The 15,033-nt window shown below is 44.9% G+C and overlaps 1 protein-coding gene across 3 annotated transcripts in view; it reads left to right on the top strand.

Moving 5' to 3' along the window:
* Nucleotides 1-15,033, top strand: part of LOC139347433 (kelch-like protein 29) — a 194,185-nt gene that overhangs the window by 155,357 nt on the left and 23,795 nt on the right. For all 3 annotated transcript variants that reach the window (XM_070987045.1, XM_070987043.1, XM_070987046.1), the window contains 2 exons: nt 4,078-4,260; nt 6,520-6,700. In XM_070987045.1, the coding sequence (XP_070843146.1) occupies nt 4,078-4,260; nt 6,520-6,700 (364 nt within the window). The remainder of the gene's footprint in view (nt 1-4,077; nt 4,261-6,519; nt 6,701-15,033) is intronic.

The following is a 15,033-nucleotide window of genomic DNA, read 5'->3' as shown; positions in this document are numbered from 1 at the left end:
TCAGTGTGGCAGCAGGGAAGAGGAGAAGACAGGATCTTTCCGTTCTGTCTTCATCTTTCCGGCAGCCTCTCTTCTGCTGGAGTGACTGCATGTTCGTGTGTGCGTGTCCGCAGTGAGGATCCAGCATGGGGTAAAGCATGGGCGGCGTGCTCCTGTCACAGATAGCTTTCATTTGGTTGAAGTCGAGTTGGGTGGAAGCAATGCGCGCAAACCGTCGGGGTTGTTTTTGTGTGTGTGCGCGTGTGTGTGTGTGTGTGTCACGCTCCATGGGAGGGCATCAACTTCAATTTGAGATCCAGCTCATACACAAGACTGCCTGTCCCTCAGAATATTTTTTTTTTTTTAGCTTTTTTTTTTTTTTAATTCACAGCCTGCGATGACTGAAACCTCCCTCTGAGAGATTTGCTGTTGGGTTCTGTCCAGATGTTCCATTGTAGTCTCTGTTTACACTTAATACATGCTGCCATACTATATTGTGGCCAGAAATGGTGGTTCCGATTGACCAATTCAGGCATTTCTGAATGTGGTGACAATCAATGCTTTTTGTATTAGTCTATTAATAGATTGCTTGCAGTGATTTGGTTTTTTTTGGCCTCTTCCAGCTCCTTTTTGCCCAGTTTAACAGTTTTACTGTTTCAGTTAACTCTCACCGCAGTTTCATTTCCAGATGCAGAGATGTTCAATTTCACTTGAAGCGCAAAAACATTTGCCCACTTTAGCATTGCTGGCCTGCAACGTCGTGGCCTTGCTCGTCTTTATTTCTAATGCCTGTCACTGAAGATGTCCCGGCTTGCATTTTTCAGTACGTTTAGTTTAGTCTGCGTGCAGCAAAAGAGAAATAATTACATGCAGTTCTGTCAAAGTACAAATGAAGTTTAACAGTGATTTAGCTGCATTCAGCCAAAACTATCAGACATCCACCTAAAAATGTGCGTATTTGGTTGTACATCTTTCTTTTAAGCACGGAGTCGCTCAAAGCTTGCTTAGCTGATATCTCCCAAAAACAAGAATATACCAAAAATATAGCAAAAGGTCAGTAACAATGAGGGGGAGACATTTTCTCCCCACACTGCCATGGGTATAGACTGTCAAGAGCTGTCAAGACTTGGCTATCCCTTCATCCCGAACCACTCCTCTCCATCCTTCGATCCTCCATGCCTTCATCCCCTCTACACATCTCCCATCAAACCTCCGACTGACTGACAGCCATCCCTGTGAGCCTTCGTTTTCTTAGGAAAAACTTACACACACGCACACATGCACACACCCACGCAACCATCTGATCCGATGCCGTGACTCCCCGTCAGCGCTGGCGCTCTCCTGTTTTGTTGCGTTCTGACAGGCCGGTGTTGGGCTGCGGTAGCTTGTGAATGTGTTCAGGGCTTCAGGGGTCAGAGCCGCGCAGCAGCCTTAACGCCCAGATGTGGAACTCTCCCTGACGTGTCTGGCCAAGCGGAAAGCGCTGAGAACAACCCTGCACATGTGCTCTAGGTGATAATAAGGTCCTGCATGTGCACAGACGTACAATTCGGTATGTTGAGGCAGCATGTGGAATTGCTTAAGTTGGCCTAATTAGACACTGTGGGGGATCTAGTTGGTTCGGTGGAGGACAAAATTCCAAAAACAACATAGGAAATTACACCTTGTTTAGTCAGTGTTTTCTTTTACATTGTTGGACTAAAGTAAAAAAAACAAAATCCTGCGACATCAGGAAATAGAGTATTTGTGCATCCTCCTCCGTGTTTAAGATGGAATTGAATTTGATCTTTCCTTTTGAACATTATGAACGTATACAGATATTAAAACAAACTTTACACAGCGGAACATTGATTGATGTGCACGGAAAAAAGAAAATCCCAAATTGGCTCAGACATAGGAACTTTGCCAAGTTAATTGAGGCAGTCAGTATCAACAAACTGAAACAGCTAATGGGATGAAAGAAAGGGAGATGAAAGGAGATAAAAAAGAAATGTAATCCTATAAAGGCATAGAAAACAGTCAAACTTTTCAAATCCGGCAAAGTTGAAGAAGCGTGTGATAAAGAGAAATGGAGAACAAACACGTACCGTACAGCAATAGCAGCAAACTAATCATGAGGAAGAACAATAGCAGAACAAAGTCAATATAATTAATGTGTGTGTAGGTGTGGTTGGAGGCTCCTGAGAGGGAAGACAAAGAGCCTGTTTTCGCTTAATTTTTTTTTTCAAAGAAGAGCCGCTGGAGCTGCGACTGTCCTATAAAGCTATAAAGCTGCGCATCCAAGGTCTGTTGGAGGTCTGGAGGGCCGTTTGAGGCTTGCAGTCTGGGGCATGAAGCTGTGATAGCAGGCCCATGATGGAAATGAATCCAGCTCGAATCTCTTTTAGCGTCGCTCCAACGTCGCGCGCGTCTTTTACCCGCTGCCAGAAAGGGCGACGACATGCACGTCTCCTATTCCTTCCGCATTTCCTTGTGATGGCTCTTTTTCTTTTAGCTCACGTACCAGACCTTCATCTTCACAGTGACACTGTCACAATTTCTCCTTGAGCCATCACTTTCTTTTTTCGTCCTACGCAGAGGAACACATTCTTAAAATCTCACCGCGGAAGAGAGCCAGCCGGCTTTAAGCTGTCCACTAAGTCTAAGCTGTATGTCCACGATATGTCTGAGGCAATGCTTACTGCTCTGTCTGTTTGCTCACCCTCAGCAAAGCCCATTGTAGTTTTTGTATCTTTCTCCTCCTCTACCCTTTTCCCTCCTCTTAGGGAAAAGCTCTCTGTTTTACCAGCTTTGAGAGAAAAAGCGAAGCTTAAGGAAAATATATAAGGGCATAGTTTTTGAACAGAAAGTAGCAGAAGGAAAACACAGCCGCCTATGAGATGTGCCTGTCAGGAGAGTGTCTGTGTGGACAAGTATTGATCCAAGCAGATGAACCGGTGGTTAGCTTTGGTTTGGAGTGTATGAAAGTTAGCTTTCCCTCCCTTCTCTCTCTTTTATTGCCTCTTTGTTTTTCTCCCGCTCTTCTCTCACCACCTCTATCTCTCCCCATCGCCCTCCCCTCCCTCTCTGGCTCGCCTGCCTCGGCCCGCCTGCCTGCTGCTTACAAACACACAGCTCATTTCTGTCTGGCGGCTCGTCGTCTTGCCTGCTCACTGGAGCCTGCTGCTGAAGACTGAGAGGACCTGAGACACGCATGTGGCAGCCTGCCAACCTGTTTGTGTGTTTTGGATCACTGGTGTCTTTATCCGGCAGCTCTGTGTGTGTGTGTTTGTGCATGCGTGTCTGAGAGCGGAGATCGGGTGAGGACTAATAGGGACGAGTGCCGAATGTGCTTCAAGTATCCTCTTAATCACACAAGGTCCTCAGCACATGTGTGTGTGTGTGTGTGAATGAGACAAGACACATCTCTACTTACAAATGTACACACATTGATTCTCACTCATTGATTTTGTAATTCTCTTATGCCATGCCCAAACAGTGTATGTTTCGCTGTGAGTGTGTAGACGAGTGACTGCGTAGGGAGGGAGAATAAGAGAGCTGGGTGGCAACCAAACGAATGGCAGCCCCATCGGTCTTGGTAATTGAGTTATACTTTCCCATTTAACTCAGTAGTTTCCTGCGACCAAGAGGAAACTTTTCTATTTTGCGTCTTGTTTTGCATTTCCTGACAAGCTTATTGACTCCGGGAAAGCCAAGGCCTGCTCAATTCAAAGCAGCAGACTTTTATCTCTGCCTGGTCGTGCTGGTCGGTTTTCATGCAGCCTATCAAGGCTCTTGGTCTGAAAGGATAAAAAGATCTTCTTTTTTTTTTTTTTTTTTTTTTTTTTTTTACCGTGCCATTATTAAACGCATAAAAATGTTCACATTCCTCTTGAAAGCCACGTATAAATGCTTAAACATCAGGCAATGTGCCACAATACATTATGTCTCTTAGCTGCTTCAGCGCTGGGGCGTTTCAAAGAGGCTTTGATTGAATCTTGGACTTTATTTACTGGTGAAAACTTTCCCTGATGGCCTGCTTTCTTCCACCTCTTTCCTTTCTTTGTCCGCCCAAACCATCCTCTTCCTCCACCCTCCTCCTGTTCCTTTGTCCTCTAGGTGTAGCAGAGGTGATAGTTCTGGTGGGAGGGCGTCAGGCAATCGGGATGAACCAGCGCTCCCTGACAGCAGTCACCTGTTTTAACCCCCAGAACAGTAAGTGGTACCCGCTGGCCAGCCTGCCCTTCTACGACCGCGAGTTCTTCAGTGTCATCTCGGCGGGAGACAACATCTACCTGTCAGGTGAGCTAAATCGCCCACTCCAGCAGCACAATTGTAGCTTTCCTCTCACAGTCATTTAGTGGCACAGAGCAGGACAGCGGATGCCATCAGTTTATCACAGTGTGGTAGTGAAAGGCTGTTCCCTCATCCAGGAACATTTCACATTGAATTGACAAAATAAACTTAAGTGCGTCATCGTACTATTGGTTTGATGAGTCTTTTGATTTCCCAGAGGATCAGTCATGCTGACTTTTCATGTGTGATGCCATGAAGCTGACCTTTGTGCTTTTTAATGACACGTTTCAACAGTTATTAGATGGATTGTCTTGAAATTTGGTGCAGACATTCATGTTCCCTTTAGGATGAATTATGAGAACTTTGGGGATCTTTTGATTTCCAGTTTGTCTATTGTTACTGTGTGGCTACATACCTGCAAAACTGATGATGTTAGCCTCAACTGTGCTTGTGTTTGCAAATTAGTAATAGAAACACGATGTCTGCTAAATGTTAATGTTTTTATTGTGAGCTTGTTAACACACTGCCAATAGCATTTACTACAGACTTATTATAGATTCTGATAATGATAATAACACTGCAACAACATTTCCCAAGGTTTTCTGACTTGACGTGAAGGGGATGAGCAGACGTTTCTTCTCCTGATGTTATCATGGGAACCATTTCTGAGACATTTTTTGAACGTTAAATAACATCATGGTTTTAAGAAAAGCAAACCGTGGATTTTCTGTTCTCTGACCTCTGTTACTAAAAGTCACTTTCATCATTATGAGTCCTGACAAAGCTCTCCACACTTCACATTCATGCTCTCTTAGGGAGGACATTTCCACTCCATGACAGATACGATCCGGCAAGCGAAGCTACCCAGACCATCGACAACTTCTTGTGACCTTTGTGAAACAGAGTTTTAAAAGGGTGGCTGTCCTCAAAGCTTACTCATCTGTTGCCTAACACTGCAGATAACTTTAATGTCTTGCTTTTCAAAAGAGTCCTTTTTGTGTAGAAGGTCTCTCCTATTTACCTTCTGTGGAGTTTTCTTTAACTTGACTCTTTTTTTTTCTCTGTCTGGCTTTACAGTTGCTGCAGTGTTGTGCAGTTTATTTTGTTCCATAGTGGCACACTGTGCACTCTGTGACTCCCTCTGTGAGACAACTTTAAGTTGCTCCTCCAGAGGTAGACTGGGCTGAATTTCTCCCTCCACGGTCCATTTGTGCAAGAATCCTGCACGGCACTCAGACCTTGACATTGCACCGTGGAAATGCAGCAGGATTTGTCCTGCGTGTACCTTTCCTCTCCCTCTTTTCATATAAATGTAAATTTGTGTTTGGGCATTGGAACAGGTCTGCATGTGTCCGCTGGGAGTCAGCCAGCCAGTGGAGAAATCAGAGGTGTTCTCGCTAGCCAATCAGCGGGCTCTGGTCTGTAACCTTCCTCACACCCGGAGCAGGGTCACTGAGTCACGGCTGGTGTTACATGTCAAACTACACAGCTAACAGGGCTGCTTTGAAGAGAGCTGAAACAAGAACAGTTTTGATGGTTGGCCGGTTGACTAGTCAACACAGCAGCAGTAACAACTTTCAGTGTGTTAAAGCTGTCCAACTCACTCATCAGCCTCTTTTTTTTTTTTTTTTTTTAAACCTTACAGCATATGTCAGAGTGGAGATTTCATTACTGAAGAGGAAATAGTTTGAAGAAAGAAATACGAATTTTAACAAAAATTATCCGACCGCTTGATGTCGAACTTTTGCATGCATACATAACCTCTTAAGTTATATGTATGTCCCTTTCCACCCGCATAGTTCCAGGTACTAAGAAGCTTCAGGAACTAAACTAGAAGCTAAAAGTTTCTTTTGAACTCCTGTTTGCATCTGAAGAATCAATGACAGATTCAAAAAAAATCTCAAATGTGTCAAATGTGTTCATGCTGTTATTTTTTTGTTTTTAATGTGAAATGGGTCTTAATGTGTGTTTGAGTGGGTGGAATGAATGAATAAATGAAGAGGCAGAAAAGGAGACTTAAACTCCAAAGTGTGCGACTCCAAAGTCGACGATCCGCTGAGTGTTTTATGTTTTAGAGTGTAACTATGATGAAACTGTTAGCTGTGGGGAAGCTGACAATCTAATGCTGTATTTAAAGTACAGAAGCTACATTTAGTCAGTTTTTGTCTTTCAAAACACAGCTGGAGTTCCTCAAATGGAACCCTGGAAAAGGTCCTAATCACCCTGCACACCCCCTTCAATAACCCTTATCCTTCTATATTTCAGGTGGCACAGAGTCTGGTGTGATGTTGGCTGATGTATGGTGCTACATGTCCCTGCTGGACAACTGGAATCTGGTGTCTCGGATGACCGTGGCTCGCTGCAGACACAACAGCCTGGTATACGACGGCAAACTGTACACCATCGGAGGACTGGGCGTATCAGGGAACCTGGACCACGTGGAGAGGTAAGAGTCACGCAAAGTCAACAGCAGCCTTTCACCAAACAGACACCTTCAGCAGCTCCCAGCTGGCGACTGCACAGTCCCAGAAATCTCTAACCCTCGATTTGACAGCCATCTCTGAGCGCGCACGCAGACTGTTCTGCAAAAGTAGGTGGATGCTGAGCAATCCAGTTTGAGCAAATAAATATTCACACTGCACAGCGAGATGTGGCAGATGGTGTGGCATGCAGTGGTGTGGTGCAGCATATTGCAAAAGTGGTTGGACAGGTTTGTTAGCATTTTCTGTGAGAGCAAAAGGTGCAGAGGAATGAATCTGAGCCGGAGCATATTAAATGGTCACAGCTGTGAGTGTTGTTGTGGAGCGACAGAGCGCCTCTTACTTGTTTGTGAGTGGCGCGTGAGTGAGAGGATTTGCTTTCAGAGAGCGGAGTGGTATACTGTGTCGGATTCCATCCACTTCAGTATCGACACATCGCCGACACTTCATTTGAAGGTCGTCCACTGTGGCCCATTCAGCTGGGTCTTTTCTTCCTATTTTTTTTTTTTGTGTGTTTTTGTTGAAACCCTTCAGCATAGAACCTGACACCGACAGTGTCCTCATGGAGTGTAATGAATTCCTAGTGGCATAAAACATGAAGAGGGATCGTCCAGATTTAATAATCCAATATCACATATCACTTGACTTTTCTAACGCTGCTCCCCATTTCTTATTTTTCCCTCAAACCTGGGCCGAGGAGTGATTTTGAGCAGAGAGGGGCCTACCTTCCCTGCACGGCAGAGCGAGATTAACCAAAGCAATCAAAAGAACATTACTGAGTACATTAGAGCAGGCCGCTGCCGCTCGTTACCTAGCAGCTCAATTGATCTCCAAAGCTGTTCGCAATGCACAACAGTCCTCCAAATGAAACAGCCTAATTTGATATTTCCCCATAATGCTGCCATACAGTGTCGTTATGACAGGGGGTAGATGGAATATTTGCCCCATAATGGAAACGCATTTGATTCCTCTGTCTCCGAGCTGCTTAATTTGAGAGCTGCCGGTGCGTCTGGGGCATTCACGCCTCCAAAGAAATCAGCATCTCATCGTGTGATGTGTTTGTATGTGTTTCTCTGTCTGTGCCCTTGTGTGCATTTTTGTGCAATCATGAAGCTTCTCGGAGGCCTTCAGCAACTGGACTCAATTATCGGCACCGTAAAACTTTAACCTACTTTGCGTCTCTCCAAGAACTGCCAGAGGCCTCTTCTTCTTGGTATTACTGCCCTAGTGCTGCACTCGCCAAGGTTGCAACGGTGAGGGAGAAATAACCCACACACCGAACGAAATAGTTGACTTAATAGTTGGGAAGAAAAAGCACGCTGCTCGGGCAGAAGCAAACCATTTGTAACATGAGGTCAGGGTCGTATTCACCGGCCTTATCATTTAAAAGCTAACAGGTCTCTCAAGCTGTTTTGTGCAAGTTGTCGGAAAAGTCAACGGGCTTGTTTCTAAGCAACCCAGGCTTTTATTTCATGTTTTTCAGAAAGCGTTACATGGAGCAAAAGTCAAAATTGAGTCAGATGGTCTAAAGACTCACTGATCTGGGAATAAAATGCATAAAAACGTGGAAGTTTGTGCTTTTAGAGGGGTCATAGGCGCGTCTGAAATGCCTTTACCTCACACGCCTGCTGATGTTTTTTATTGAATGATATTGCACTGAAGATTTTTTGTGTTGATTTTTTTGTGATAATGAATACAAATGCATTATTCATTGGTTCAGACTTGCATTTAGAATTTGTTATTTGGATTGTCTAGCTTCTCTCTAACAAGATGTGTTGACCTGCTGTGAAAGCCTTTATCAACGACTTTGTTGATGAATTGTAGATTAATCAGGTGGCAAACGCTGGCAGCATTAGCCGCATGCACTTCTGTGGAATGCACAACATGTGACTATATTTAATGCGAGGTCAGTGCTTTTACGGGGGAATATAAAAATACTGTAAAGATTGAAAATACCCTGTATTTCTCAGATGAAACCTCTTTTGTGTCTGCAATATTGTCTGTGAAAATACTTCACCCTAAAGTTTAGGTCGGGAGGAGGAATTACATTAGATTTTCAATAAGAGGCATGTTGTTATATGCTTGTAGCCAGTTCAGACTTTCAGATATCCGTCCATGTGCCTGAAGGGAGAACGTAGATCTTTGCTTTGCCTGTGAAGCAAAAATAATGTGCTGGGTTATGCATAATTTACAGTAGAAGTTCAGTGAAGAAATTAATACTATGAAAAGAGAAGTCTTCCTCGGAAATCTATTTAAAAACATGGTATTTGTTCGAGCTGAATGACAATATGTCCTTCTGTTCCACAAGCATAAATACCCATGTTTAGGCCATATTGCAGATATACACCTCTGAGCAATATTCACAACACTTTATGAAACCTCCTTTTGAAAAAGTTTGAGTAGAAGCAGCTGTTGGACAACCATACATCACTTAAGTGTTATTTATCTCTGGTGGGATGCAATGCCATGAAGGAATTAGGTGACAACAAAGACACCATTGATGGCCATCTTTGTCATGGACTATAAAAATACATCAGTCAGTCTCTGCTGAATAATCCCATTTTACAAACAACAATATCACATAAATCCTCTATTCAGCCTGAAGCAAGACCTCACATCCATGCTCAGTAGAGCTAAGGATGAGGCTTAGACAACTTTACAAAAGAACACTGATGCATGACTGACGAACTTTTGAAAGAAGAAATAACGCTCCCTGACTCAGTTCAGTCTGCCTGGTTGCAGGTTTCTGTTATGACCAGTACCTCATGGTAGCTCATTTTGGCTAATGTTAGCAAACTTTAGACAGATATTAATATATATAAGAGATTACTGAGTCAGTTGGCTGACTGTTGGACTCTTTCCTCATTGCTTTCATTGCCGTTTGTGGACATGGATCAGAAATAACTAGATCACCTTAAGTTGAATCTCATTTGTGTGATGCGACACAGGTTCGAATGGCTTATCAGAAGCAGGAACAGATACCATGCCTCCCACTGAATCTATTTTGAAACTGAGCTGTATGTGCTCCCACCTCGCTGATAAATGGTGGGCACTTTGAACAATTTCCAACCCTTGCCAACAGTTTTTACCACAATGTAGAAATATGTTCCGAGATTAAATTATCAACAATGTGAATGGAAACAGTATGGGGCCAAATTTTGCACCTAAATGTGCATGTTTGTTTTGCAAAGGAAGAATGAGCGATTTCAAGGCTTAAGGAGGATTTGAATACCAGACAGCTGCTCTGCAAAATCAACTCAACAGACAGGTGCTATAAATCAAAAACAGTCTCATCGGAGAAGAGCTTGACTGATTAACAGTTTATCTAATTCCTCTAATTACGTCTTTTTGTCAGAAGACACAGCAAAAAAGCACTGTTAGATCAACTATTTGTCTGAAAATCCAACTTGAGAACTGTTTTTTGGGTGAAAACTGCCAAACTAATTTAAATTTTTTGAGTTTTGAACTGTCGAAACCTTTTTTTTCTTATTATTATTTTATTGTGGACAGCTATGTAACCAAAAAAAGCTTGTTTTATAACCTTGGCATTGCTCCCGCTCCTACGCGCCAGTGCCTGAAGTTTGCTTCTGCATACATTGAGAGCACTTTTCTGACCTTAAAATTTCCTATTTTAACCGGAGAAGATCATAAAGTTTATATATGAATCATTACATAAATCTCAAAAGCTGTTGAAGATTACCGAGATCACTTTCAGGCCATTTCTGAAAGCATTTGTTCCTATCTGCTTTGACAAATGAGCCCCATTAACTGCTGATCCTTTATTTTGTAGCTAACCACCAGATTTGGCAGGTATGGCTCTGCTGTGAGACACAGTTGGCGCTGCTGCAGCTCAGCATTGTTGGGCCAAAACTCTAAAGATAGTAGAGACTCCAACAGGGAGGCAGCCAGTCCACAGCAGGACTAAACCCTGGCCAGCGGAGATAAGGGAACTGTTACTCAAGCCTTTTTTGTCGCCTCTGCACAAGGAGAAAGAACTGCACAGGTCTGAAGTGCAGTTGTAGAATGGAGAGCTAATAACATTCAGAAATCATTAGTCAGTGCATGTGAATGGCTGCCTTGTTTGATATGCAGATGGCTGGTGGGGATTGTATATGAAGGCTGGGGAATGGCATGAAACGGTGCGACAGCCAGAGTTGATTTGCTCCGCTCATGGAGTGATTGATGCGGAGATTGTTTACACACGCAGCCATCTTTTTCACTGTGCATGCGTCTACGTGTCTGCATATCTGTGTTTTCCCGCGTTCATTGTTCCTGGACTGTATGTATATATTTATGCCTTGCACTCACTCGTGTCTATTTGTGCATCTGCCGGCACATATCGGCCGGCCTCGGTCAAGGTTTCTCACCTTCCAGCTCTGGCTCTCAGCACCCCGACTCCTAATTTGCAGTCCTCCCTGCCTCCCTCGCTCCCCATCTCTCCATCCATCTCACTGAGGGTTTCACGCTCCTAACCATGAAATTCACCCACATTCACAATTATGTCTTCAATCAGAGCCATCTCAAAGCTAGTAGGATGCAGCCTTTCTTTGGGAGCGGCAGGAGGTCCAGATCAACACTCAGAGGACTGAGCCAGCTTATTCCTGTCTCCGCTCTCTACACTAATGACTGACAGATTTTTAGGGATGGGAGCAGTCAAGTTCAGGAGGCTTTTAACTTGCAATCAGGTACCCTGGGCCTGCATGCTCCTCAGCATGTTGAGCCTTTGGCAAACCAATATGATTGCAGATATTGAATAATTCATGGGTGTCTAATGATGTGTCAATCACAGATGGTTTTGTTTTATTTATCGCACACTATGCACAGGTTTGTGCGTCCTCCAAGCTCTATTGCAAGTTAATATTGCATGAAGACTGTTAGCAACATGACACTGAGTACAGCAACTAGCTCTTCTCATCAGGGATTTTGTGCTGTTTGGCTAACAAGTCAGGATGAGAGAAGAACAAGATGTTCTTGGGCTTCTTTATGGCTTTTTCACACTAAGATGACCTTTTAAATTGCAGTATATAAACACGCGGCTGTAAAGTCTGTGGAGAAAGCTCCTTTGTTTGTGTGCTGTTTCTCAGCTTTATTAACTGGCACATTTGTTGTCGTCGTTGTTGTTGTATAAGCATCCCTGCAGTCCACTGTGTATAGTTACTCAGGCATCAGTGTTGTCTGACGTCGAGTGCTGATTCTCAGAATTGTTGTTTTCCATCTCCATGAAGGTTGTTCAGCTCCCCTTTGAGTGGTCAGCCTTGCTCTGACATAATCAATGCCTTCATGCTACTTATAACACAACCCTCTTTCTTTCATTCTTTGAGCTTTACTTTATCCATTAAGTGGTCTTATACATTTAACCAGCACAATGGGCCATTTCAAGAACATTGGCTGTGTCTGACGCAGGAGGCGAATCGTAATGCTTGGAAGACCTTGCAGAGGAGCACTGAATGGCTCCTGGGAAATTTTATCAACTCAGCCATGACCAAGAAGGTTCGGCAAGATGGAGACTCCAGCGGGAGGTTTCATCATGCCTCACGCTGCACACAGTTGAAGTCTTCTGTGGGCTGCTCCATAAACTGACAAGTCCTTAAGTACTTGATGTCCGCGGGTGGTGTGCAGGCTGGGTTGCCAGTCACCCAGAGAAAGGTCCCCTTCTGTGGGACGCCAGGGGTGGGAGAGACCCCACGTCGCACTCATAGAAGGAGGAGGCTCCAGCTGCTCTTTGAGTTGTGGTGAAGCCTGTTTTGCATCCTGGCCGCCCGTGTGAGCATACTCTGACAGGAACCTGCTCCTTTCGTCTGCAGGCAAAAGAAAAACTGTCATGCAGCAGAAAGAGGAGATCATGGCCATTCAGACTTACTCCACTCACACATAATGCCATCCACCACCTAGATCTGACTCCCTGAAAGCAGATGCACTTTAAAAGCACACACTGTATGTGTACAGGCAGCTCTCCCTTGGACGTGGAGGTCCTTCTTTGTCCATTTCAGCTCCCTGCCCAACAGCACTCTCTTTTGGAGACAGTGGGGAAATAATCAGCAGGGCAATGATGCTAATAACAACGGAGCCTCCCGTCCCTCTTCAGCCCCGGGTGTTCGACACCCTGCAGCGAAAGAGTCAAGAAAGAGGGAGAGAGAGAGAGACGAGGAGCGAGCCAAGAAGAGTTTAGTAGAGCAGAGCCGATGGGAGAAGATGAGAGGAGCCTGTAGATGCAGCAGCCCCCAGGTGGGCCTGTGAGCTCTGCGCAGTCAGTCACGCTGGTACCACTGGGCTCACATGAAGGCACCCTCACTCTTCTCTCCCAGCCCCTCCAGCCTCTCTACACCAATAATGAACTGATGAGCTGTTGTGCATGTCTTTTATATGTATGTGTGTATGTTACTGTGTGGCTCTGTTACAATATACTAGGTCAGACAGTGCCTAGGGCTAGTTTTGGAGAGGGGTAGGGGGTTGTGGGGAGGGACAGCCGGCCCCGGTAGCCCCGCAGCATGGCACTGTAGTCGCGGACAACGGGCTCCCAGTGCCCCCCTGCTGAGACGGCTCCCCCATGCCGAGCTAATCCCCTGCTCCTCAGGATTAACCAACTTCACAGCGCTGGCCCCTACTGCGCTGTCAAGGCAGCGGTCCACCCTCCAACCCTACCTCAGCCACCACCACCCTCCACCCACCCGCCCACCCACCCCCGCAGTCTCACTCACATGCACCCTCATTACCCTTCCGAAATGTCAGTGTTGATTTTCACTTCTCATCGCTCTGTTGTCCCTCTCTGTCCTGCTCACTCATTTCCTTTGCGTGTTATTGTTTACTGAAAATATTACTTCCCTCCCAGCGAACCGCTCTTCAAACCACGCTGCCACAATGAAATTGTTGGAATTTGAACTCCACCACACTAAGAAAATCCATTTGCAAACTCAAAATCTGAGCTGTGCGTCACAGTGAACATCAGCTCTGGAGCATTTTTGTGTCAAAGTCACATACAGGTATGAGATAATACAGTGTAGTTTAATGAATTAGCTAATTAGCTCTAAATCTGTCCAGTGAGTCAATTAATCAATTCTTAGATCAATGGAATATTAATTTTTGATAATCAATTAATAGTCATCCTCAAATCTGAGGATTCCTTGTGTTTCTCTGCTTTTTGTTTTCTTTTGTTTTGTTTCATTTTCAGACTTTTTAAAGCAATTAATCACTTCTTTGAAACTCAGATAAATAGATAAATGGATCATGAAAATAATTGGTAGCCCCAGTCCAAGATGTGATACGGCAACAATGACAAGAAATTTGTCTTATGCAAGTTTCACTATTCTGCCGCTGTACAATCTCCATTTGGAAGCAGTCAGCAAAAATATAAAGCGTACATGGTTTGTTGTGAAGGAGCTCTCCCTCCTTCATTTGTTTGTGTACTGTATATACGCGCACAGATCATCACATCTCTCTCTCGTCTCTCCATGCCTCCTCGCCTCCCTCCATCCTCCCCTCGGTTTCCTCTTTTAACCACAGTCTCCATCCTCTCCTGCACCTTCTGTCCCATTGTTCCCTCCGTCTCTCCACAGCGCTGATTAGGTGGGCAGGAGATGATGGGTGTATTTGGGGCCTGTGAGGCCGGCGATGTCGAATCTGTCTGACACGCTCGAGCAAAGGCACGTCTCCTCTTCATTGTCTTCTAATGGGGCGCTGAGGTCTTGGAGACATGGAGGTGCAGGTCGATGATGCAGCGTGCGCGCGTGCGTGCGTGTGTGTGTGTGTGGGTGTGTGACAGTTATGGAGAAGCATTGTTGAGCGGCAGCAGGTGTGCCCGAGGATGGTATTAGGGACAGGTAGAGAGAGGCTGCAGGTAATGAGTAGTACGGGCTGTATGTGCTTCCGCCTCGTTGATAAACGATGGGCTGGCACTTGGTACAATTTCCAGCCTTTACCAACAGGCAAGTCATTTTTCTCTCACCTGCTTTCTGCTTCTCTGCCTTTTCCTGTACTCTGTTTCTGTCTTTTACCCTCCATCTCTCTCTGTCAAAAACACACACATACCTTAAAAAAAAGGTATATTCCCCTTGTATCCCCCTCTTTCACATATCAGCCTGCTACCCTGCCACCCCGTCGTTCAAGCAGCCAGTCAGGTTGCTGCAGTTCTTTGCTGGCTAATTATCAGTGGTTAGGATGTGACAGATGCCGCCAAGATGGTTGGCAGTCAGTTCGCCGTCCCCCCACAGGAGGAAGCAACAACTGACCTTTAGAAAGCACAGCCCTGGCAAACCATCGCAATATCCAGACAGCGCACCTCGCCGGAACCCGGGGAGGGATC

This window comes from Chaetodon trifascialis, chromosome 19 (assembly GCF_039877785.1).
Source record: "Chaetodon trifascialis isolate fChaTrf1 chromosome 19, fChaTrf1.hap1, whole genome shotgun sequence".
Lineage (NCBI taxonomy): Eukaryota > Metazoa > Chordata > Actinopteri > Chaetodontiformes > Chaetodontidae > Chaetodon > Chaetodon trifascialis.
Note: the sequence above shows the minus strand (reverse complement) of the source record. Positions and strands in the feature narration are given on the sequence as shown.